General features: G+C 40.3%; 1 protein-coding gene across 1 annotated transcript; it reads left to right on the forward strand.

The window, feature by feature from the left end:
- The first annotated feature begins 25,066 nt into the window (after positions 1–25,066).
- LOC100438650 (olfactory receptor 1N2) lies at positions 25,067–26,469 on the forward strand. Its single transcript, XM_002820180.5, has one exon. The coding sequence runs from the start codon at positions 25,467–25,469 to the stop codon at positions 26,427–26,429; it is 963 nt and encodes a 320-aa protein (XP_002820226.3). The 5' UTR covers positions 25,067–25,466; the 3' UTR covers positions 26,430–26,469.
- Positions 26,470–26,797: the final 328 nt, after the last annotated feature.

Below are 26,797 nucleotides of genomic sequence, written 5' to 3' on the forward strand. Positions count from 1 at the left end.
TGCACACAAAATTCTTATTTTTGACACATCCTCATTCATTTTAGAGTGAAGGGCATATGAAGGACTCATGCCTCTTTATTTTTTCATTATTTCTTTTGAAAAAGAAAATAGGAAGTCCTGCATTTCTCCCTGCATTAGAGTTTTTGTCATTGCATCATCATCATCCTGTAACTAATGCATATTACATGTTAGCCACACATATGACAGTTACTCTACTAAGTACTTTATGAAGATTGTTTCCTTCAATCCGTAAACAACACTCAGATACAGAGATTGTTATTCTTACCCTTATATAAGAAAACTGAGTCTAAGGATTTTTAAGTAAATTGTACAAGGACCCAGAGCTCATAAATATTTGAGACAGAATTCAAACCCACAGCATTGGTTTCCAGAGACTGCACCATCAGTCAATATAGATAGAAAGTAACTTTCTACCACCGCATTTATATTTAATCCCTCAGTATTCTTAGTTTAACATATTTAGTCTCACTTGCCTTTACTATCTTTTATATGTGTCTTTTACAGAAGAACAACGAAATTTAAGAACTAGATAGAACCTGAAAGATCCCCTGGTCCAGAGGTCTCAAGCATTGGTCTGTAGACCAGCTTATCATAATCAAGTGAGATGCTTATTTAAAATCCTGATCCCGGCTGGGCACAGTGGCTCGTGCCTGTAATCCCAGCACTTTGGGAGACTGAGGCAGGCAGATCTACCTGAGGTCAGTAGTTCAAGACCAGCCTGACCAACATGACAAAACCCCGTCTCTATTAAAAATACAAAAATTAGCCGGGCATGATGGCACGTGCCTGTAATCCCGGCTACTTGGTAGGCTGAGCCCAGAGAATCACTTGAGCCTGGAAGTTGGAGGTTGCAGTGAGCCGAGATCGTGCCATTGCACTCCAGCCTGGGCAATAGAGCAAGATTCTGTCTAAAATAAATAAATAAATAAAGATAAAAATCATAATCCCTACCTCAGACCTGTCAAATTTAAATTTCTAGGATACAATTTAGGTACCTCTATTTAAAAACTAAAACTGAAGCCTTCTCAGGTATTTTGATGCTCAGTGAGGATTAAGAAAATTTTGCTTAGTCCAACTCCTCCCTTTGATTGAGATAAATAAGCTAAAGTTCAAAAGACTGAAGTGATTGAAAAAGTTTACACTATGTCTTGGAGGAAGATATGGTATGAAAACCAGTGTATCAATGCTCTCAGACAGGTGTTCTTTTTAAAAATCAGCTATCTTTTCATTTTTTGAATTATTCTTTGTTATTAATATCTTACAGATCTAAATGTGTTTCTTTATCCTGATTTATATTTAGAGTCTATACCTGAATAAAAATTTGTCTTCAAATTGATAGCTTTACCAAATCACTGTTCGTATTCTGAAGTGGACAGCAACATCTGAGAACTATTGTATATGTATCTATCCCTGAACCCTACACTGACTGAAGAACATCTCAAGGTTTTACAACTTTTCTGAGGGATCTGAAGGCTACAATCCAAGTTATTTTCTCCCCTACTTCATCACTTGATAAGGCACCCTCTGACAGGGCACATTCTAATAGCCATGTCCAGAAGGGTAAGAGATCAGCTGATTATTTGTCTCATCAAGAGAAGGGCTACACAGTGGCAGACAACGCCATGTTTTCCTGGCATGCAGACCCTGCCTTCAGCAAGCAAGTCCTTTCATTGAGGTTTTCAAAGGGACAGTAAGTTATTTTAGGGAAGAGCAGCATCTTTTTGATCATTCGTGGTGGCATATACTGCCTTGATCAGGCTATTTCTATGGAGGTTCTTTGATCGAGGGCACCAACTGCTTAACATCAGAAAACTCCCCAAATCCTCAAAAAAGGGTCCAAAGCAGCCTAGCTTTTTACCTTCTGTCATATTTTTTGGTCTCTACTCAAGCATCTTGCACCATCTCTTGCCTATCGTTTGGTTTTTCTCTTTCCCTAAAAGGGTTTCTCATCCTTCATCCTATCTATGGCCTCATAAAACTCTGTAGATCCTTGAGACATCAATGGGGTTCTTCCAGAAACTTGGGGCAATCCTTCCCTCTGTCATCCCAGGGTGATGAGGTCCCTTTACTTACCTCCACTGCCTCTTCATCTACTGTGTCAGCCAACAGGTAAGAGCTAGCTGGAACATGATGGACAGAGTATTCCAAACATAGGACATGCCCACCTGTGACTGTTTGTCTCAAGTGACTCTGCTTACCACTACCCTGGTAACAGAGAAGAAGGCAAAGCAGATGTCCTTAATTTGAGGGGAAGAGCTCAGATTCTTCCTGACAATCTTTGCAATGACATTAACTGAAATGAGGGTACAGGATCAAGAATAATGAATACAAATGGCAAACAGCTGGAAGCAGAAGTCAGATTGCTAAACCAAGATTAAAAATATATTTAAGGGGGCTTAGGGGACGGTTAGAGAGACTAAGATTGTAGATAAGAAATCCATGAGATGAATAAAGGACTGTAAAGCCAAGTTAAGGCCAGATCAGTAGGGGAGGCTGGAGCAGTGGCAGTTACGTTCATCAGCTGGAACAGAAAAAATCAGAAAGAGGAGTATTTGAGATGACCTGGGACACATTGCACTGTGATCCCACCTAACGAAGATCTTCTGGGACTTTTGAAGTTTTTTATGTTTACATTTTGAATCCTGAACCAATAAACTCAGAAACAGCTGCTGGCTCCTCAGGCTACTACCAGGAGGAGGCTGAACGTACTACACTTGGGGCATCTACAGATACAGGGAGTAATGGGACAGAGTTCCCTAGTGCCCTGTTAGTGTTAACTCTCATAATTGCCCAATTTTCTCTCTGTTTTTCTTAGACCAAATTAGTACAGTGCTGGCTTTATTTAAAAATTGGGAAACTTTACTTCTTTCTGTATGAAAAGTGGTAGTGTTAGGATGTTATGGTATTTTTCATGCACGTCCGTGTGAAGAGACCACCAAACAGGCTTTGTGTGAGCAACAAGGCTGTTTATTTCACCTGGGTGCAGGCGGGCTGAGTCCGAAAAGAGAGTCAGCAAAGGGAGATAGGGGTGGGGCCATTTTATAGGATTTGAGTAGGTAAAGGAAAAAGGGGGGTTGTTCTCTGGTGGGCAGGAGTGGGGGTCACAAGGTGCTCAGTAGGGGAGCTTTTGAGCCAGGATGAGCCAGGAGAAGGAATTTCACAAGATAATGTCATCAGTGAAGGCAGGAACAGGCCATTTTCACTTCTTTTGTGGTGGAATGTCATCAGTTAAGGCAGGAACCGGCCATCTGGATGTGTACGTGCAGGTCACAGGGGATATGATGGCTTAGCTTGGGCTCAAAGGCCTGACATTCCTGTCTTCTTATATTAGTAAGAAAAATAAAACGAAATAGTGGTAAAGTGTTGGGACGGTGAAAATTTTTTGGGGGTGGTATGGAGAGATAATGGGCAATGTTTCTCATGGCTGCTTTGAGCGGGATTAGGGGTGGCGTGGGAACCTAGAGTGGGAGAGATTAAGCTGAAGGAAGATTTTGTGGTAAGGGGTGATATTGTGGGGTTGTTAGAAGAAACATTTGTGATTTAGAATTATTGGTGATGGCCTGGATACAGTTTTGTATGAATTGAAAAACTTAACGGAATAAGAGAAGGAGAAAAACAGGTATTAAAGGACTAAGAATTGGGAGGACCTAGGACATCTAATTAGAGAGTGCCTAAGGAGGTTCAGCATAGCCTTGCCAGCAAAGATTGTTTATTTACTTTAAGAGTTAAGAGTGGCGGTTTGGGGATAGCACCAGGAGATATCAGCTGTGATGGCTTGGAGAAACAGTGTAAACTGGCAGTGTAAACAAGAGCAGGGCATGTATGAGTAGTTGAGAACGGTGAATAGTAGCATGACTAGAGAGAAGACAGTAGGGATGGCAAGTTTTTTGGGGCACAGTCCAAATTGGTCTGGTATCTGGAATGAGACTGGGGCCTAATAAAAAGGAGCATCTATACAGGAGCTCAAATGGGCTGTACCTTGTAGCATTCTGAGGACAGGCCTGAATTCTGAGAAGGGAAAGTGGTGAAAGTATTGTCCAGTCCTTTTTAAGTTGGTGGCTGAGCTTGGTAAGGTGTGTTCTTAAAAGACCATTAGTCTGTTCTACCTTTCCTGAAGACTTAGGACTGTAAGGGATATAAAGGTTTCACTGAATACTAAGAGCCTGAAAAAATGCTTGGCTAATTTGACTAATAAAGGCCAGTCTGCTATCGGACTGTATAGAGGTGGGAAGGCCAAACCGAGGAATTACGTCTGACAGAAGGGAAGAAATGACCGTGGTGGCCTTCTTCGACCCTGTGGGAAAGGCCTCTACCTATCCAGTGAAAGTGTCTACCTAGACCAAGAGGTATTTTAGTTTCCTGACTCGGGGCATGTTGAGTAAAGCTAATTTGCCAGTCCTGGGCGGGGGCAAATCCCTGAGCTTGATGTGTAGGGAAGGGAGGGGGCCTGAATAATCCCTGAGGAGTAGTAGAATAGCAGATGGAACACTGAGAAGTTATTTCCTTGAGGATAGATTTCCACGATGGAAAAGAAATGAGAGGTTCTAAGAGGCTAGTGGCTTGTACTATAGCATAGCCTGCCTTTGCTGGTGTGTGGCGATTAGGCCTGGTGGAACTGCCATCAATAAACCAAGTGTGATCAGGATAAGAAACAGAGAAGAAGGAAATGTGGGGAAATGGGGTGAACGTCAGGTGGATCAGAGAGATGCAGTTATGGGGGTCAGGTGTGGTATCAGGAATAATGTGGGAGGCCGGATTGAAGTCCAGGCCAGGAACAATGGTAATTGTGGGAGACTCAACAAAGAGTGAGTACAGGTGAAGGAGCTGGGGGAGCAGAAAGTATATGCACCAGGTGTGAGGAAGAAAATAGATTTTGGAAATTATGAGAGGTGTAGAGAGTGAGTTGAGCATAGTTTGTGATTTTAAAGGCCTCTAAAAGTATTAGGGCAGCAGCAGCCACTGCACGGAGACATGATGGCCAGCCTAAAACAGTAAGGTCAAGTTGTTTGGACAGAAAGGCTACAGGGTGCGGTCCTGGCTCTTGTGTAAGAATTCTGACCGCACTAACCATGCCTAGGAAGGAAAGGAGTTGTTTTGTAAGGGATTGAGGTTTGGGAGATTAGTCGGACACGATCAGCAGGGAGAGCATGTGTGTTTTTATGAGAATTATGCCGAGATAGGTAACAGATGAGGATGAAATTTGGGCTTGACTGAATTAAAGGGGGCTGTCTATGAAGCCTTGCGGCAGTACAGCCCAGGTAATTTGCTGAGCCTAATGGGTGTCAGGGTCAGTCCAAGTGAAAGCGAAGAGAGGCTGGGATGAAGGGTGCAAAGGAATAGTAAAGAAAGCATGTTTGAGATCCAGAACAGAATAATGGGTTGTAGAGGCAGGTATTGAGGATAGGAGAGTATATGGGTTTGGCACCATGGGGTGGATAGGCAAGACAATTTGGTTGATAAGGCACAGATCCTGAACTAACCTGTAAGTCTTGTCTGGTTTTAGGACAGGTAAAATGGGGGAATTGTAAGGAGAGTTTATAGGCTTTAAAAGGCCATGCTGTAACAGGCGAGTGATAACAGGCTCTAATCCTTTTAAAGCGTGCTGTGGGATGGGATATTGGCATTGAGCGGGGTAAGAGTGATTAGGTTTTAATGGGATGGTAAGGGGTGCATGATCGGTTGCTAAGGAGGGAGTAGAGGTGTCTTATACTTGTGGGTTAAGGTGGGGAGATAGAAGGGGAGGATGTGAAAGAGGCTTTGAACTGGGGAAAAAGGCAGCAATGAGGTGTGGCTGTAGCCCAGGTGTAGTCAGGGAACAGATAATTTAGTTAAAGTGTCTCAGCCTAATAAGGGAACTGGGCAGGTGGGGATAATTAAAAGAGTGCATAAAAGAATGTTTTCTAAGTTGGCACCAGAGTTGGGGAGTTTTAAGAGGTTTAGAAGCCTGGTCATCAATACCCACAACAGTTATGGAGGCAAGGGAAACAGGCCCTTGTAAAGAAGGTAATGTGGAGTGGGTAGCCTCCGTATTGATTAAGAAGGGGACGGACTTACCCTCCACTGTGAGAGTTACCTGAAGCTCGGCATCCGTGATGGTCTAGGGGCTTCCGAGGTGATCGGGCGGCATCAGTCTTCAGCTGCTAAGCCAAGAAGATCTGGGAAGGAGTCAGTCAGAGAGCCTTGGGCCAGAGTTCCAGGGACTCTGGGAGTGGCTGCCAGGTGAGTTGAACAGTCCGATTTTCAGTGGGGTCTGGCACAGATGGGATGCAGCTTAGGAGGAATCCTGGGCTGCTGGCATTCCTTGGCCTGGTGGCCAGATTTCTGGCACTTGTAGCAAGCTCCTGGGGGAGGCGGGCCTGGAGGAACACCTGTCCACTGCGGTTTAGGTGTTTGGAAGTTCTTGTGTGCTGGAGATGTGGCTGGGGTTTGTTTCACAGTGGAGGCAAGGAATTGTACACCTTGAAGGGGAGGTTAATTAAGTCCTGTTGTGGGGTTTGAGGGCCGGAATTTAATTTTTGGAGTTTTATTTAATGTCAGGAGCAGATTGGGTAGTAAAATGTATATTGAGAATAAGACGGTTTTTTGACTTTTTAGGGTCTAGGGCTGTGAAGCGTCTCAGTGTTGCAGCCAAACGAGCCATGAACTGGACTGGGTTTTAATATTTGATGAAAAAAGAGCCTAAATGCTATCTAATTTGGGATAAAGAAAAAGGAGCATTAACCTTGACTATGCCTTTAGCTCCAGCCACCCTTTTAAGAGGATATTGCTGGGCAGGTGGGGGAGGGCTAGTCACGGAAAGAAACTGTAAGCCGGACCAGGTGTGAGGAGGGGAGGTGATAAAAGGATTATAGGGTGGAGAAGCAGAGACTGAGGAAGAATTGGGATGTAGCTCGGCCTGGCGAGGAGGGGAGAGGTCAGATAGGTCTGTAGAAAAGGAAGATTAGAAAGACTCAGCAATGCTTGGGGTTGGAGTGTGGGGACAGGTGGGAGGGAAAGAAGGAAGATTTGGGACAAGTTGCATCGGGAACAGAGACTAGGAAGGAGCCGATATATAAAAGAATGCCTGGACGTCAGGCACCTCAGACCATTTGCCCATTTTATGACAAGAATTATTTAGATCTTGTAGGATGGGAAAATTGAAAGTGCCGTTTTCTGGCTATTTGGAACCACTGTTGAGTTTGTATTGGGGTCAAGTGGCATTGTAGAATAAAATAAGGCATTTAGGTTTTAGGTCAGGTGTGAGTTGAAGAGGTTTTAGGTTTTTAAGAACACAGGCTAAGGGAGAAGAAGGGGGAATGGAGGGTGGAAGCTTGCCCATAGTGAAGGAGGCAAGCCTAGAGAAAAGAGAGAGTAGAGACATGGAGAGAAGGGGTGGGGGGTTCTTGCCCTCCAGAAAAGCGGGAAAGGGGTTGGGGCACAGAAATAAAGGGTTGGGTGCAGAGATAAGAGGTCGGGGCATGGAAATAAGGGATCAGGGTGCAGAGATAAGAGGTTGGGATTCCTGCCCCTCCCCCAGAAAAGCAGGACTTGCCACTAAGGGTGAAGGACCAAGGCAGGCGTCCCTGCGTGGTCTGACACCTCTGAAACCTGGGTGAATAATCAGAGAGGTGTCCCTGCAATGATTAAACACCAAGGGAAGGCTGCCTTCCCTAGTCTGTGACCGGCGCCGGAGTTTTGGGTCCATGGATAAAACGTGTCTCCTTTGTCTCTACCAGAAAATGAAAGGAATTGAAATTAAGAGAAGGGAGAGATTGAAGTGTGGTGCCAAGATTGAAAGGAGAAAGAGGTTGAGGGATAGTGAGGGAGGTTGGAGAAGAGAGTAAAAAGAGGCCGCTTACCGGATTTGAAATTGGTGAGATGTTTCTTGGGCTGCTGGGTCTGAGGACCTGAGGTCGTAGGTGGATCTTTCTCACGGAGCAAAGAGCAGGAGGACAGGGGATTGATCTCCCAAGGGAGGTCCCCCGATCTGAGTCACGGCACCAAATTTCATGTGTGTCCATGTGAAGAGACCACCAAACAGGCTTCGTGTGAGCAACAAGGCTATTTACTTCACCTGGGTGCAGGTGGGCTGAGTCCAAAAAGAGAGTCAGCAAAGGGAGATAGGGGTGGGCCGTTTTATAGGATTTGGGTAGGTAAAGGAAAAAGGGGGGTTGTTCTCTGGCAGGCAGGAGTGGGGGGTCACAAGGTGCTCAGTAAGGGGAGCTTATGAGCCAGGAGAAGGAATTTCACAAGATAATGTCATCAGTTAAGGCAGGAACAGGCCATTTTCACTTCTCTTTGTGGTGGAATGTCATCAGTTAAGGCAGGAACTGGCCATCTGGATGTGTACGTGCAGGTCACAGGGGATATGATGGCTTAGCTTGGGCTCAGAGGCCTGACAGTATTGATTTGTAACCACAGTCTATGGCAAAAATGAACTTTCTGTGTAAATGCATCTCCTTGCTGCCCCCTTACAACAAGGTTCCTCCTCCTAACTTCCTCTAAAAACAAAACAAACAAACAAAAAACTCACAAGCTGCCAATATCCACCTTTACAAACAGTTTAATGGCACATGACATATCTTTAAAGAATTCTTATGCTGCTGGTTAATGATGTTATACTAAACTCATGCATCTAATTTCACTCCCTCCATAAACTCTACTAAAATAAAAAAGACATAAAACCCAAAAGGACAGAGAAGAGAGGCAAACAAATAATAACAACAAAGTTTGGAAACCAGAAACCAGATGGATGCATCAGCGATGATCAACACTGCCCTCAGCTTGACCAAACTTTAGATAGATATTTTCCTGACTATAGGCCCCTGGCTTCCCTATTCTTTGCATTTGCATTCGAGAACTGACAATTGTAATTTTTTTCTGGGCCTCTTGAGATGTAAATATTCTCCCAGACTCAATAGTTTTACAGCCTAGGAATGTCTTTCTCAAGGACCTGGGAGCTATCTCTTGGAAATGTAATCAAGAAAGATAGATAGGTTCCAGTTTCATTCTTCTGCATATGGATAGCCAGTTTTGCCAGCACCATTTATTGAATAGGGTATCCTTTCCCCATTTATTTTTGTTGACTTTGTCAAAGGTCGGTTGGTTGTAAGTATGTGGCTTTATTTCTGGGTTCTCTATTCTGTTCCACTGATCTGTATGTCTATTTTTGTAATAGTACCATGCTGTTTTCCTTACTATAATCTCATAGTATAGTTTGAAGTCAGGTAATGTGATGCTTATGTAGCAGGACAAGCCACAGACAAAACTTCTCAGACACCGAGTTGTAGAAGGAAGGGCTTTATTCAGCTGGGAGCATCAGCAAGCTACTGCCTTAAAATCCGAGCTCCCCAAATGCACAATTTCTGTCCCTTTTAAGGGCTCACAACGCTAAAGATTTCACATGAAAGGGTCGTGATTGATTTCACATGAAAGGTAGTACGTGACAGGGGCTGCATGCACCGGTGGTCAGAGAGAAACAGAACAGGGCAGGGAGTTTCACAATATTCTTCTATACAATGTCTGTAATCTATGAATAACATCAGGTTCTAAGTCATGAGTTGATTTTTAACTACTGGGTTTAGGCCAGGCAGGCCCAGGCCTGGTTTCGGGCCTGGTGCCGGGCTGCCTGTCTTTGGTTTTACTTTCTTGTTGTTTTTTCTTAAAACAGGTACTGAGTATAAAACAATATGAGAGGGTCTCTCTCTTCCCTCACTTCCAGCCTTACGCTTTTGCTTCAGTTTGCCCTGGCTATTTGGGCTCTTTTTTGGTTCTATATGAATTTTAGAAGTTTTTTTTCTAATTTTGTGAAAAATGATGGTAATTTGATAGGAACTGCATCAAATCTGTAGATTGCTTTGGGCAGTATATTCATTTTAATGTTATTGGTTCTTCCTATCCATGAGCACAGGATGTTTTTCCATTGGTTTATGTCATTGAAATGGCTTCATTTCCTGGGCTGGCATCCAAAATTCTTGGTCTCATCGCTGAGGAAATCAAAGATGCAGACACACCAAGGATAAGGTCAGAGCAGAAGCAGAAGGTTAATAGGCAAAAGAAAGAGAACAGCTCTCTGCAGCAGAGAAGGGTCCTGGAAAGGGTTGCCATTTTTACAGTTGAATGCAAAGGCTTTTATAAGAAAGTGATGAGGGCTGGGCATCTCATTTGCATAAGGTGCGAATTTCTGGTAGCTCCACCTTGTCCTCCTAATGTTCATGTGGGCCCTTAGCTTGAGTTACTCCATATTGCTTTGTTCCTCTTACTGCACATGTGTCAGGGGATGGACTTTTCCATTGTGGGCATGTCTATGCAAGTCACCTGTGTAGCCTTTCTTATCTGTGCAGCTGTGGGCAAGTCTCAGGCAAGCCCACCCCCAACAGCCCCCCATCCCCCTGCCCCTGCCCCATACAAGTTCCCTTATCTGTGCCTGCAGGCTGTTCTTTAGTTTGAAATAATTCAACCGAGGACCCACCCTGATTGTCTGCCTGACTGGGTTTCTTCCTTTCTCTTCTCTCATCTTCTATGATTTCTTTCATAAGTGTTTTGTAGTTGTCCTTGTAGAAGTCTTTCACTTCCTTGGTTAAATGTATTTCTAGGTATCTTACTTTGTGTGTGTTTGTGGCTATTGTAAATGGAATTGGGTTCTTGATTTTGTTCTCAGCTACAGTGTTGTTGGCATATAGAGATGCAACTGATATTTTTGTGCTTTAATTTTGTATCCTGAAACTTTACTGAAGTCGCTTATCAGATTGGAGAGTCTTTTGGAGTAATGTTTAGGTTTTCTAGGTGTAAGATCATGTCATCAGTGAACAGAGATTATATGACTTCCTCCTTTCCAATTTGGATACCTTTTGTTAATTTTTCTTGCCTGATTGCTCTGGCTAGGACTTCTACTACTATGTTGAATAGGAGTGGTGAGAGAAGACATCTTTGTCATATTAGGCAGCCATAGAAAAGAATGAAATCATGTCCTTTGAAGGAACATGGATGGATCCTAAGCGACATAACTCAGATACAGAAAATCAAATACCATATATTCTCACTTATAAGTAGGACCTAAACAATGGGTATACATGAGCATAAAGATGGAAATAACAGACACTGGAGACTCCAAAAGCAGGGAGACAAGAGTTGAAAAACTACCTATAGGGTACAATGTTCACTATTTGGATGACCAGTTCACTAGAAGCCCAAAGCTCAACATCATGCAATATACCCATGTGCCAAACCTGCACATGTACCCCCTGAATCTAAAGTTAAAAAAAATACAAAGATAGTACACCTATCCCTCAGTCTCTGTGGGAGGGTAGGGGCCTGACTTTCAAAAGTGTCCCTTTTGTTTTTATTTATTTATTTATTTTTTAATTATACTTTAAGTTTTAGGGTACATGTGCACAACGTGCAGGTTTGTTACACATATGTATACATGTGCCATGTTGGTGTGCTGCTCCCATTAACTCATCATTTAACATTAGGTGTATCTCCTAAAGCTATACACCCCCCACCCCACCCCACAACATGCCCCGGTGTATGATGTTCCCCTTCCTGTGTCTATGTGTTCTCATTGTTCAATTCCCACCTATGAGTGAGAACATGCGGTGTTTGGTTTTTTGTCCCTGTGATAGTTTGCTGAGAATGATGGTTTCCAGCTTCACCCATGTCCCTACAAAGGACATGAACTCATCCTTTTTTATGGCTGCATAGTATTCCATGGTGTATATGTGCCACATTTTCTTGATCTAGTCTATCATTGTTGGACATTTGGGTTGGTTCCAAGTCTTTGCTATTGTGAATAGTGCCACAATAAACATACGTGTGCATGTGTCTTTATAGCAGCGTGATTTGTAATCCTTTGGGTGTATACCCAGTAATGGGATGGCTGGGTCAAATGGTATTTCTAGTTCTAGATCCCTGAGGAATCGCCACACTGACTTCCACAATGGTTAAACTAGTTTACAGTCCCACCAACAGTGTAAAAGTGTTCCTATTTCTCCACATCCTCTCCAGCACCTGTTGTTTCCTGACTTTTTAATGATCGCCATTCTAACTGGTGTGAGATAGTATCTCATTGTGGTTTTGATTTGCATTTCTCTGATGGCCAGTGATGATGAGCATTTTTTCATCTGTCTGTTGGCTGCATGAATGTCTTCTTTTGAGAAGTGTCTGTTCATATCCTTCGCCCATTTATGGATGGGGTTGTTTGTTTTTTTTCTTGTAAATTTATTTGAGTTCATTGTAGATTCTGGATATTAGCCCTTTGTTAGATGAGTAGATTGCAAAAATTTTCTCCCATTCTGTAGGTTGCCTGTTCACTCTGATGGTAGTTTCTTTTGCTGGGCAGAAGCTCTTTAGTTTAATTCGATCCCATTTGTCAATTTTGGCTTTTGTTGCCATTGCTTTTGGTGTTTTAGACATGAAGTCCTTGCCCACGCCTATGTCCTGAATGGTATTGCCTAGGTTTTCTTCTGGGGTTTTTATGGTTTTAGGTCTAATGTTTAAGTCTTTAATCCATCTTGAATTAATTTTTCTATAAGGTGTAAGGAAGGGATCCAGTTTCAGCTTTCTACATATGGCTAGCCAGTTTTCCCAGCACCATTTATTAAATAGGGAATCCTTTCCCCACGTCTTGTTTTTGTCACGTTTGTCAAAGATCAGATAGTTGTAGATATGCGGCATTATTTCTGAGGGCTCTGTTCAGTTCCATTGGTCTATATCTCTGTTTTGGTACCAGTACCATGCTGTTTTGGTTACTGCAGCCTTGTAGTGTAGTTTGAAGTCAGGTAGCGTGATGCCTCCAGCTTTGTTCTTTTGGCTTAGGATTGACTTCGCAATGCAGGCTCTTTTTTTGGTTCCATATGAACTTTAAAGTAGTTTTTTCCAATTCTGAGAAGAAAGTCATTGGTAGCTTGATGGGGATGGCATTGAATCTATAAATTACCTTGGGCAGTATGGCCATTTTCACGATATTGATTCTTCCTGCCCATGAGCATGGAATGTTCTTCCATTTGTTTGTATCCTCTTTTATTTCATTGAGCAGTGGTTTGTAGTTCTCCTTGAAGAGGTCCTTCACATCCCTTGTAAGTTGGATTCCTAGGTATTTTATTCTCTTTGAAGCAATTGTGAATGGGAGTTCACTGATGATTTGGCTCTCTGTTTGTCTGTTATTGGTGTATAGGAATGCTTGTGATTTTTGCGTATCGATTTTGTATCCTGAGACTTTGCTGAAGTTGCCTATGGAAAGCAAACACAGATGGCCTAATCACATTGACCAACCTCCCTGCTAACACCCTCCAGTAGTTTTCTACTAGCTCACCCCAGCTCTTAAAAGTCCTCCTGCCTTTTGTTTCAGCAGAGTTGAGTTTACTCCGTCTCCCCTATTATAGTAATCTTGACTCCTACTGCAATCATGTTAAATAAAGTCTTCCTTGCCTGTTCAACTCTGTGCAGGGCAATTTTTCTTTGACAGTTCACTGAGTTAACAGATGCATGAAAACTAAATCCTAAGCTGGCAGTAGATAAAATAGAGGAAACAATCTGATTAACACCAAAAAATCCTCAAAAGGCCCAGAAACCGGCATCTTTCGGTGCCTCTGGACTTGAGAGTGAAAGGGAAATAAACTAAGAAGAAAGAGATGATAGCTATTTCAGAAGAATTTGAATCCCTAATTTCCCCGTTTTCACTGCACACTGCTCAAATATTGTCCCTCTCCTATCCCAACAGAAGTTGGGAGATTTACTTTCTGAAGAAGTTTGGGTCTTGGGGTGGCCATATACAGCTAAGATTAGTGAATCATATCAAAAATAAGAGAATTACATAACTATGTATGCATACCAAATGCTGAATGCCGAAATGCACAGCCCTTTATCTACATTTAGCTGCCAAGCCTCCACCTTAAATACAGAATATTAAAAGAATTTTCTTGGAGTTTGACTAGCCCAAGACAAAAGAACTAAAGATACTGACATTGAGGGATTTCTTCCCCAAATTGTGGTTCCCAGCCAGATTACCCTATGGTGAAACTCGAAGAAGACAGCTCCATCTACAAGCACAGAGCTTCCCATCAGTTTCCACAAATGTTATTTGGTTATGGCATATATCAGCAAAGTCTATGAATCTGAAGTGCACAGCTCAATAATTTTTTCATATGTATACACCAATGTAAACACCCCACAGATCAATATATATAACATTTCCATAAAGCCAGAACACTCCCTCTTGCCCTTCTGAGGCACTGTCCTCTCAGAGGTAATCGCTTTGTGATTCATATCACCATACGATTAGTTTTGCCTGTTTTCGAAGTTCGGGTAAAAGGAATTACACTGCAGAACTCTTGTATTTGGCTTCTATAGCTCAACATTACATCTGTCAGACTCAATCATGTTTGTTTCATATACCAGAAGTTTGTTCTTTTTATTGCTGTGTAACATTTTATTATACAAATAACCCATAGTTTATTCATTTCTCTGTTGAATAATGGTGGGCAAATGGATTGCTTCCAATATTTTGGCTATTATGAGTAAAGCTGACAGAAATATGCTCAAACATTTTGTGGGACATTTCGCTTAGAATGTACACCTAGAATAGCAGTAATATTTCTGGGCAATACGGTAAGTAATATTTAGCTTTAGTAGATGTAGACAAACTGTTTTCCAAAATATTTATATAAATGCACACTCTCATCCAAATCATTGAGAGTTTCAGTTGCCCCGTATTTTCAACAGAACTAGTAGTTTCAGTCTTCTTTCCCAACATTTTATTAGAAAATTTTAAAAACACACAGCAAACTTGAAAGAATTTTACAGTAAACATTCCTATATCAGCCACCTAGATTTAACCTTTAAAACTTTATTATACTTGCTTCCACACATCCATTTATTCATCCTTCATTCTAATCTATTTTAAAATCAACTTTATTGGGGTATTATTTACATAAAATGTACCTGTTTTAGGTGCACATTTTAAGAAGTTTTGACAACTTTATATACCTGTGTAAACTACCACAGTCAAGATACGGACTTGACTCCAAGTCCCATGCAGCCAGCCATCTGAATTCTGTCATTGTAGATTAAGTTTGCTTTTCCCAGAGTCAAATAAATAGAATCTTACAGTATGCACACTTATGTCTGGTTTCTTTGGCTCAACAAAGTGTTTGAGATTTATCCATGTTGTGGTGTATGTCAGTAACTTATGTTTTCATTACCTAGTAGTATTCTATTGTATACCACAATTTGTTTATGCCTTTTATAGCTGATGAGCATTTTGGCTGTAACTATTTTTGATCATTATGAATAAATGAGCTATAAACACCCATGTACAAACTTTTGGGTGGACACATTTCATATGATAACTGTTCAGTATTGTAAAAAAATTCATTTTCCAAAGCCTTTATATTTCTACCAGCACTATATGGGGATTCCGTCGCTCATATTTTTGTTGTTGTTTAGACAGGGTCTTGTTCTGTCACCCAGGCTGGAGTGCAGTGGTGCAATGATCTCAGCTTACTGCAGCCTCGACCTTCTGGGCTCAAGCAACCTTCCCAACTCAACCTCCTAAGTAGCTGGGACCACAGGCATGTGCCACCACGCCCAGCTAATTTTTGTATTTTTTGTAGAGATGGGGTTTTGCCATGTTGCCCAGGCTGGTCTTGAACTCCTGCGCTCAAGTGATCTGCCTGTCTCAGCCTCTCAAAGTGCTGAGATTAGAGTCGTGAGCCACTGTGCCTGGCCCAGGTGCTCATATTCTTGTTAGCACTTGGTATTGCCAGTCTTTATTTTAGGAGGTAAACTGTAATATTACACTGTAGTTTTAATTTGCATTGTTCTGATGACTGATGATGTTGAGTATCTGGAAACTTGCCATTGGAACCCGGTCGTCATGTTGTGAGAAGGCCTAGACTACAGGGAGAGGCCATGGGAAGCTATTCTAGTTGACTGTCCCAGCTAACTTCCTATCCATAAGGTCTAACACTCAACATCAACAACCAGAGATCTGATTAAACAAGAGAACAGATGGTTCAGTCTCCAGCCTCTTAGCCATCAAGGATACATCACATGGAGTAGAGATGAGGTATCCAAACCAGTTCTGCCCACACTGAAAGTGAGTAAAATAAATGCAGTTGTTATTTAAAGCCACTAAGTTTTGGAGTGGTTTGTTACACAACCACAGGTAACTGGTACCGATTTTGGTTATCATCATCATCATTTTCTTTTTTCAACTTTTGTTAGCCTCATAAAATGAGGTGGCAGCTGTTTCCTTTTTGTTTACCTTCTGTAGAATTTGTGTAAGATTAAACGGAATCTTTCTACAATGTATGTGTGGATCAAAATGTTACATTGTAGCTCATAAATATATAAAGTTGTCAATTGAAAATAATGAATAAATTAAAATTTTACTTAGATTAAAATTTTTTTTAATTTAATTTTTTTAAATGATTGAGGGAATTAAACAGTGAAACCATCTAACCTTGAATTTTTCTTTGTGGTTAGTTGATATTGATTTCGTTAATAAATATAGGAATATTCAGCTTTCTGTCTCAAATTACAATATCTGCACTAGGTTTTAAAAGCTCTGTTTTTCAAGAATTTTGTTATCAAATTTGTTAGTAAACGTATTTTTCAAAATATCCTCTTTTTTTCTTTTTCTTTTATTTTTTTGAGACGGAGTTTCGCTCTCGTTGCCCAGGCTGGAGTGCAATGGCACAATCTTGGCTCACCACAACCTCTGCCTCCCAGGTTCAAGCGATTCTCCTGCCTCACCCTCCCTAGTAGCTGGGATTACAGGCATACACCACCATGCCTGGCTAATTTTGTATTTTTAGTAGAGACAGGGTTTAGTAGAGACAAGGTTTCTCCGTGTTGGTCAGGCTGGTCTCGAACTCCTGACCTCAGGTGATCTGCCCTCCTCGGCCTCCCAAAGCAAAATATCCTCTTCTTATCCTTGTAATGCCTGTGAAACCTGTATGGACAACCTTGTGTTCTATTTCTTTTCTCTTGATCAGTCTGGCTAGGGGTTAATCAATTTTGTTGATTTTCTTCAAAAGGCCAACTTTGGCTTTGTTACTTTTCTCTAGTGTTTGTTTTTTATTTCATTGTTTTTATTTCCTTCTTTTTACTTACTTAGGGTTTACTTTGCTTCTTTTCTTCTAGCTTTTAAATTTAGAACATTGTTATTAACTGTAGACTTTTTCCCTAATTCAAGCACTTAAAGCAATAAATTTCCCTCTAAGCACAACTTTAGCTGCATTTCCAACATTTTGATGTTACATTTTTAATATAATTCATCTCAAAATATTTTCTAATGTCCCTTAAATTTATTCTTTGACTCATAGACTTTCTATTTGTGTTGCTTAATTTTCAAATATCTTGATTTTTAAATTTATTGGTGTTATTGATTTATAATTTCATCTTAGTTGGATATAATATTATGTATGATTACAATCCTTTTAATTTATTACCATTTATTTTATGGCCGTCTCTCTGGTTTATGTTGGTGAGTTGACCATATGATTTGAAAGAATGTGCATTTTATAAGTGGTTGTTTATGGTATTCCATAAGTATCAGTTAGGTAAAGAAAGTATGATTCAAATATTTTATATATTTATTAATCATTCTATCCACTTGTTCTACCAGCTTTTGGGAAAAAATGTTAAAATATCTAGCTATAATTGTGTAATCTCCTATTTCTCCCTTTAATTCTTTTAATTTTTGATGCATGTATTTTGAAACTCTTTCAGAAGATGCAACCACATTTATTATTATATCTTCAGGATGAGTTGACCATATTATTATTATGAAACATCTTCCTTTATCTCTGGTAATACTCTTTGTCTTGAAGTCTATATTGTCTAATTTTAACATAGTCACTCCAGCTTTCTTATACTTAATATTTTTGTGTTATTTCTAACCACTGTGTGAAAAATCACTCTGAAAAACTAACGCTGAACATATGCAGAAACTGGGACCCCAGAATTCTGCTTCTATATTCAACCAAAATATGTATGTATACTCTTCAAGGTCATGTACTGGAATGTTTATGTCACTACTATTTGTGAAATACCAGACTGGAAATTATCTAAATACCTATGAATAATATTAATATAATAGATGAATTGTGGTATATTTATCAGTGGAGAATTAGCAGCAAAAGAATGAAAGAAACAAAGCTCTGTGCTTCCTGCCCTCCTCCCTGTCCTGAGAATTGGGAGTGTCTATTATAGTTATTCCATGTCTATATCACCATTATGTTAGGCACATGTGTGTTGGGGGGTGGATAAACTTGTCGCTTACATTCTCAGGTCTTCAGATTGAGAGGAACCGTACACAGGGAACTGCATCTGAGAAAACTCATTTTTACCTGGACCTCATTTAGATGATAAGATTGTGGACATTAACATGATGTGACAATGGGATGAGATTCTCAGGCTCTTGGGAGGGGCCGAGTCTATTTTGAATGTGGGAGGAAAGTAAATAATTTGTGGCAAGTGTGCAGGCTGTGGCAAATTAAAGAGGACCAACAATTTTTTGCCACTCTTCCTATTGAGAGATAGAGCTTAATTTTCTTCCCTTAGTGACTTGTTTGACCAATAGAAGGCAGTGAAAGTGAGATTCTGGGATTTTCATAGGCTAGTTTGGGAAGCTTATGAAGTAAAGCAGCTTCCGCCTTGGTCTCTTAGAACGTTTGCTCGCACGGTGCTTGCTTTCAGAACCTGCTGCCTTGCTGTGAGCTGTCCAAGTGATGACCACCTAAAGGTGTTCAGACCTAACAAACAAACGGAGAATGCAGGAGTTATTTCAAAAAATGCTATGGATACAACTAGGCTATTTGTTAAAAAATTAAAAGTAAAAGCAGATCCTCTTCTCTCACTTTACCACAATATAAATGGCAGGTAAATTAGAGATTTAAATGTAGTACTTCTTAGAATTTAGAAGAAATAACTACGTGAAATTTTCCTCATTTATGCATGAAAAGGACTTTTGTGTGTAAGAATAATGGAAAAATAACACAAAGCAAAATATCTGTCAATTTTGAAAACAAAAATTATTTAAAACTTATTTTTAATGGACAAATAATAATTGTACGTATTTGGGGGGTACATAGTGATGTTTTGATACATATATTGTATAGCGATCAGATCACAGTAATTAGGATATCCATCATCTCAAACATTTATCATTTCTTTCTGTTGGGAATGCTCAGTATCCTCCTTCTAGCTACTTGAAACTATATAATGTATTATTGTTAACTATAGTCATCCTACAGTGGTATAGAACACTAGAACTTATCCTGCTATTAGCTGTAATCAAAAATAATTTTTTAAAAAAGAATATTAATAAAGAATAAGCAGTGAGCCACATAAAAAATAATAATTTTAAAATACATAATGGAATGACTAGTAAAGAAAAAAAGTACCCATAATAAAATACTTTACTTTGTTTTATTGTCTTTGATAACCATTTAAAAAGGCATGAACACCCCAGCGAAAAGGGCAAATATATTAACAGGACATTCTGAGGTTAAAAATCAGATGAAACAACCGTTCAATCTTACTAGTAACGAAGGAAACGCAAGTTTTAAAAACAATTTGATTGTTTTATTTTATTTGTTATATACTGTTTGTTTTATTTGTATAAATTTAGAGGATACAAGTGCAGTTTTGTTACCTGTAAATATTGCATAGTGGTGAACTCTGGACTTTTAGTGTAACCATCACCAGAATATGGTACATTGTACTCATTAAGCAATTTCTCATCCCTCAGCCCCCTCCCACCTCCCATCCTCCTGAGTCTCCAATGTCTATTATTCCACTTCTATGCCCAGCTTGATTTCATTTTTTATGGCTGAGTAGTATTTCAGTGTGTGTGTGTGTGTGTGTGTGTACATACACACTACATTTTCTTTATCCAGTCATTCGTTGATAAACACTTAGTTTGATTCCATATCTTTGCTATTGTGGATAGTGCTACAATAAACATACAGGTGCAGGTATCTTTTTGATATAGCAATTTCTTTTCCTTTGAGTATATACCTAGTAGTGAAATTGCTGGATCAAATGATAGTTCTATTCTCAGTTCTTTGAGAAATCATACTGTTTTCCATAGAGGCTGTATTAATTTACATTCCTACCAACATTGTGTAAGTATTCAATTTTCTCTGTATCCCCACCAAAATCTATTATTTTTTGACTTTTACAATAGCCATTCTGACTGGTGCAAGATGATATCTCATGGTGGTTTTAATTTTCATTTCGCTGGTGGTTAGTGATGTTGAGCATTTTTCTCATATGCTTATTAACCATTTGTATGTTTTCTTTTGTTTTGCTCAAAACAGAAGTGTACAAATTTATTTAATACAAGTTTTACATGATACAGAGCCTTAAGGAAATGAAGATCCAAGGATGCAGTTAGAGTTTGAACACTTACATACTGAATTAGATGAAGAATAGTAAATTGTGAAAATGTGACAAGGCAAAGGGGTTTGGGCTGGGGTAGTTAATTGGGTGGAATTGACTAGAAAGATAAGGGTTAGTCTAATAAGGTTTCTTTATATACATTTCCCTTAGTCTCAAGTTCTGTCCTTGATAATAAAAATGATAGTTTCCTCTAGTATAGGGAGGAAATTTTCCACAAGGAAATGTCATCTCTTGTTTTTAAGAAACAGAAAACAGGCCAGAGCAATCTTCTTGCACCTGCTGTTTTTCAAGTGCCTTCAACTCAAAATAGTCATTATGCCAAAGTGACTCATTAGGAGATGGTTATGTTTTCTTTTGAAAAATGTCTGTTCATATCCTTTGTCCAATTTTTTAAAATTTATATATATATTTTTTATTATACTTTAAGTTCTAGGGTACATGTGCACAATGTGCAGGTTTGTTACATATGTATGCATGTGCCATGTTGGTGTGCTGCACCCATTAACCGGTCATTTACATTAGGTATATCTCCTAATGCTATCCCTACCCCCTCCCCTCTACCCCCACCCCACAACAGGCCCCGGTATGTGATGTTCCTCTTCCTGTGTTTGTTTTTTTTTTATTGTTGTTGTTGTTGTTGAGCTGTTTGACTTCCTTGTAGATTCTGAACATTAGTCTTCTGTCAGATGCATAGTTGGCAAATATTTTCTCCCATTCTTTAGGTGGTTTGTTTACACTGTTAATTATTTCTTTTGCTGTGCAGAAGCTTTTTGGTTTAATTTAGTTCCATTTGTCTATTTCTGTCTTTGTTGCCTGTGCTTTTGAGGTGTTAGTCATGAATTATTTGCTTAGATCAATGTTGATATGATTTGGATGTTTGCCCTCTCCAAACCTCATGTTGAAGTGAGATCCCCAATGTTGGATGTGGGGCCTAGTGAGAGATGTTTGGGTCATGAGGGCAGATCCCTCATGAATGGCTTGGTGTTCTCCCCACAGTAATGAGTCCATGTGAAAGCTGGTTGTTTAAGACAGCATGGCATCCCTCCTGTTACCTCTTTTGCCATATGATATGCTGGCTCCCCTTCACCTTCCACCATGATTGGAAGCTTCTTGAGGCCTCAGCAGAAGCAGATGCTGGCACTATCCTTTGTGTACAGCCTGCAGAACCATGGGCCAAATAAACCTCTTCCTTATAAATTACCCACCCTCAGATTTTCCTTTGCAGCAATGCAAATGGACTCACACAAATGTCTAGGGGAGTTTTTCCTCAGTTTTCTTCTAGGATTTGTATAGTTTCAGGTCTTACAGTTAAGTCTTTAATCGATCTTGAGTTAATTTTTGTATACGGTGAGAAATATGGGTCCAGTTTCATTCTTCCGCATATAGCAATCCAATTTTCCTAGAACCGTTTGTTGAATAGGGTGTCTTTTCCCCAGTGTATGTTTTTGTTAACTTTGTCAAATATCAGTTGGCTGTAAGTATGTGGCTTTATTTCCAGGTTCTCTATTCTTTCCATTGATCTATGTGTCTGTTTTTATACTAGTACCATGTTGTTTTGGTTACTATAACTTTTTAGTATAATTTGAAGTCAAGTGATGTAATGCCTTCAGCTTTGTTCTTTTTGCTTAGGATTTCTTTGGCTATTTGTGATCTTTTTTGGTTCCATATGAATTTTAGGATTTTTTTCTAATTCTATGAAAAATGGTGTTGGTATTTTGATAGGAATTGCATTTAATCTATAGGTTGCTTTGGGCAGCATGGTAATTTTAACAATATTGATTCTTCCAATCCATGATCATGGGATGTTTTTCCATTTATTCGTGTCATCTAAAATTTCTTTCTTCAGCGTTTTGTAGTTTTTCTTGTAGACATTTTTTACCTCCTTGGTTACATATAATCCTAGGTATCATCAGAGACTATTATAAACAACTATGAATTCACAAATGAGAAAACCTTGAGGAAATGGATAAATTCTTGAAATATAAAACCTCCCAAGATTGTGCCAGGAACAAGTAGAAATGCTAAATAAACCAGTACTGAGTAGTGAGATTGAATCATACAATCTCCCAACAACAACAAAAAGCCCAGGATCAGTTTAATTCACAGCTGAATTTCACCAAACATACAAAGAAGAACTGGTACCAGTCTTCCTGAAACTCTTCCAAAAAATCAATGAGGAAAGAATCCTCCCTAATTCATTGTACAAAGCAAGTATCACCCGGATATCAAAGCCAGACAAGGACACAAAAAAAGAAAACTACAGACCAATATCTATGGTGACAATAGATGCAAAAATTCTCCATAAAATACTAGCAAACTGAATCCAACAGCACATCAAAAAGATAATACACCATGATCAAGTGGGTTTTTTTTTTTTGAGGAATACAAGGATAGTGAAATTTATACAAATCAATAAATGTGATTCACCACATAAACAGAATTTAAAATAAAAACCTTACAATCATCTCAATAGATATAGAAAAAGCAACTGATAAAATTCCACATCCCTTCATGATAAAAATGCTCAACAAACTAGACCTAGAAGGAATATACCTAAATATAATAAAAGCCATATCTGACAAACCCATAGCCAGCATAATACTGTAGGGGGAAAGCTGAACGCATTCCCCCTAAGAACCAGAGAAAGACAAGGATGACCACTTTCATCACTCCTATTCAGTATGGTACTGGAAGTCTTAACTGGAAGTCCTTAACCAAAACAATCAGGAAAAAAAAAAGGCATCCAAATTGGAAAAAGGAAGTCAAAGTATCTTTGTTTGCTGATGATATGATCTAATACCTAGAATACCTTAAAGATTCCTCCAAAAGACTCCTAGATTTGATAAATGAATTGAGTAAAGTTTCATGATGCAAAATTAATGGACAAAAATCAGTAGCATTTCTACACACTAATAACAATCAAGCAAGAACCAAATCAAGACCTCAATCCCATTTATAATAGCTACAAAAATTTTGATTATTTTAGACCTATGAAATTGCTTATGATTGAAACCAACAATGATACTGGAACAAAGCATAGTGGATAATAGCATGTACTCCAGTCATTACAGACCTAGGTGGGAATTCCACCCTCTCCACTTAATAGAATTAATTAAAATACAGTAGATATGAGTAGCTTTTTTTGAGCAGCTGTTTTGTATGAGGCACTATGGCTGGTGTGCTTTATTTAGGTGGCCTCATTAATTGAGTTTTGGAGTTTTTGAGGATATTGTTTCCATTAGGATTATTCCTTTAAAGAAATCGCCAGCAGAAATAGTTGTGTTATAGTTTATACTCCTGATTTCTTCTTCAATGCAATTTTACCCAGGACATGGGACAAGTGCTGAATTGCCTAATGCATATAGGCAGGAGTTCCCAGGTGACCTGCTAGTCAGGCTGAAGTACACTGCATTGCCAGCAAAGAGGCTTCAGAATCACATTCCCGAGACCCACATTTGAGAGCTTAACCCCTGGGAAAGAGAGGTCCTCAGGTCCCCTAGGATCCAGCCAGAGTTGGCTGGAGAACAGGCTGTACAATGACACTAAGGTCGGCCTTAATGAGCACATTGGGAGATGGTGTTCTAGGAACCTTTATAACCTTAAGAGATATCCCTGTCTTCTTATGCCTGGGGAAGCTGAAATCGAGCCATACGCTTCAGGTATTTCTAATAAACTCTGGACTCAGTAGACCCCGACTTTATTGCCTCTGAGTCAGAAAGGTCTCAGAGAGTTTTTTATTATGAATTATCCATCCGAGGAAGAGAATTGGAGAATTTGAAGACGCCTAAAACTGATCCATAATCTGACAGGTGAGGATTTGGAAGGGGTAGGACACACACACACACACACACACACACACACACACACACACACACACTCTCTCTCTCTCTCTGTCTCTTTCTCTCTCTCTCTCACACACACACACACACACACACACACACACACACACACATATACACCTTCCTTCCCAGTCCGATGACCAGGTGACCAGGCAAAAGTTTCCTGGGAAAGTGCTGAGTCTCTGCCTAAGGTCAGAAGCTTCTCTATGAACCAAAGAACAAACGGAGGACTAAAATAGTTACAAAAGCTTCTAAGGCCAAACTTCTACAAGATTAATATGAAATGGTTTCTCCTACCAGCTCACTAGGGCAGCAGAAAAACAGACTGATTATTTTCAAGCCAAAAAGTCAGGGCGATACCTTTCACCTTCCCTCCCTCTGGTTAAAAGTAAATATTAGACAAATGTAGTACAAATGTAGGGGTGAAGGCACAGGTGGACTAAAATATCAGTTCCCAGAGCAGATAGAGATGCATAGCAGCAAAAAAGGGAAGAGGACAGGGATAAAGGAGAGGAAGTGATGGAAGGGAGAGAGTGGCTCCCTGTCCTATTTGTGTGCATGTGTGTGGGAGGGAACATCCTAACAGTGGATGGGGGAGTACGACACCAAACACCTACCGCCCTCTACTCACATATCCTTTGCCGCTAGTTAGGAAAGAGTACAGGACTGGTTTGAATGGGTGAGGTCAAATTCTAGGGACTGAAAGGCAAGTGGGGAGGAAGGTATCTTGTCTTAAAAGTCAATTTCAGCCCCCACAAAGAGGGCTTGAGAGTGTGTGTGTGTGTGTGTGTGTGTGTGTGTGTGTTGGAGGAGGGGTAGGAGTTTGATGGAGATCATGCACCTTCTTTCCAATTGACAATAACAAATGGCTTTTCTAATCTTGCCATTGAGCTATTCTCAATTCTCACTTCCTCTAAATAGCCCATGCCAGTTTCTCTGGTCAAACAAATCTCTTCTTTGGATTCTGCTATAGCATATAAAGCACAATTGAGATTTGAATGGATATTATCTTAACTGTTCTCTAAATGTCTCTTGGGTATTTCCTTGCATTCCCAATGAGATTCAGAGATTCTTATTGGCAAAGACCATTTATTTTTCTTTTCTTTTTTCTCCCACCACAGTTCTCGCCACACAGATGCGTATCTGTAAATTGAGCTAATAAATAAATACTGACACATGGAAGGTTTTTATCTGCGCAGATAACACAAACTACAAGGGATGGGAAAACCAGGCAGAGTGAACCAAACCACTGTTTCAGACTTCCTCCTTCTAGGACTCTCTGAGCGGCCAGAGGAGCAGCCTCTTCTGTTTGGCATCTTCCTCAGCATGTACCTGGTCACCATGGTGGGGAACCTGCTCATTATCCTGGCCATCAGCTCTGACCCACACCTCCATACTCCCATGTACTGCTTTCTGGCCAACCTGTCATTAACTGATGCCTGTTTCACTTCTGCCTCAATCCCCAAAATGCTGGCCAACATTCATACCCAGAGTCAGACCATCTCCTATTCTGGGTGTCTTGCACAGCTATATTTCCTCCTTATGTTTGGTGGCCTTGACAACTGCCTGCTGGCTGTGATGGCATATGACCGCTATGTGGCCATCTGCCAGCCACTCCATTACAGCACATCTATGAGTCCCCAGCTCTGTGCACTAATGCTGGGTGTGTGCTGGGTGCTAACCAACTGTCCTGCCCTGATGCACACACTGTTGCTGACCCGCGTGGCTTTCTGTGCCCAGAAAGCCATCCCCCATTTCTACTGTGATCCCAGTGCTCTCCTGAAGCTTGCCTGCTCAGATACCCATGTAAACGAGCTGATGATCATCACCATGGGCTTGCTGTTCCTCACTGTTCCCCTCCTGCTGATCGTCTTCTCCTATGTCCGCATTTTCTGGGCTGTGTTTGGCATCTCATCTCCTGGAGGGAGATGGAAGGCCTTCTCTACCTGTGGTTCTCATCTCACGGTAGTTCTGCTCTTCTATGGGTCTCTTATGGGTGTGTATTTACTTCCTCCATCAACTTACTCTACAGAGAGGGAAAGTAGGGCTGCTGTTCTCTACATGGTGATTATTCCCATGCTAAACCCATTCATTTATAGCTTGAGGAACAGAGACATGAAGGAGGCTTTGGGTAAACTTTTTGGCAGCGGGAAAACATTCTTTTTACACTTAGACGTCTAGACAGTGATGTCTAATCTTGATCAACCCCTCCCTGTCTTCCATCACTTCAGTAATTCTACTACTGTCGTGTTGATATTAGGGGAAGGTTATCCGTTGACTCTGAGTTAGGGATGTAAAAAAAAGAGTGTTTCATTCTTTTATTAGGCTGTGGAATGAGATGTTCTGTCTCAGCCTCTTTCCTGACCCCAGTGAGGTAACCATTACTAACAGCAAAACTACTATTCCTCCTCACACCTCTAAAACCAGCATATTAGCCATAGTGAACAAGGCATTTGTTATGAGGCTCTGGAGCCGAGCAATTCTACCCCAGTAAGGCAGGCATGGGATGAGGTGAAGGAACAAGAATACAAACATTTATTGACTATCCA

The sequence above is a fragment of the Pongo abelii genome, chromosome 13 (assembly GCF_028885655.2).
Source record: "Pongo abelii isolate AG06213 chromosome 13, NHGRI_mPonAbe1-v2.0_pri, whole genome shotgun sequence".
NCBI classification, from domain to species: domain Eukaryota; kingdom Metazoa; phylum Chordata; class Mammalia; order Primates; family Hominidae; genus Pongo; species Pongo abelii.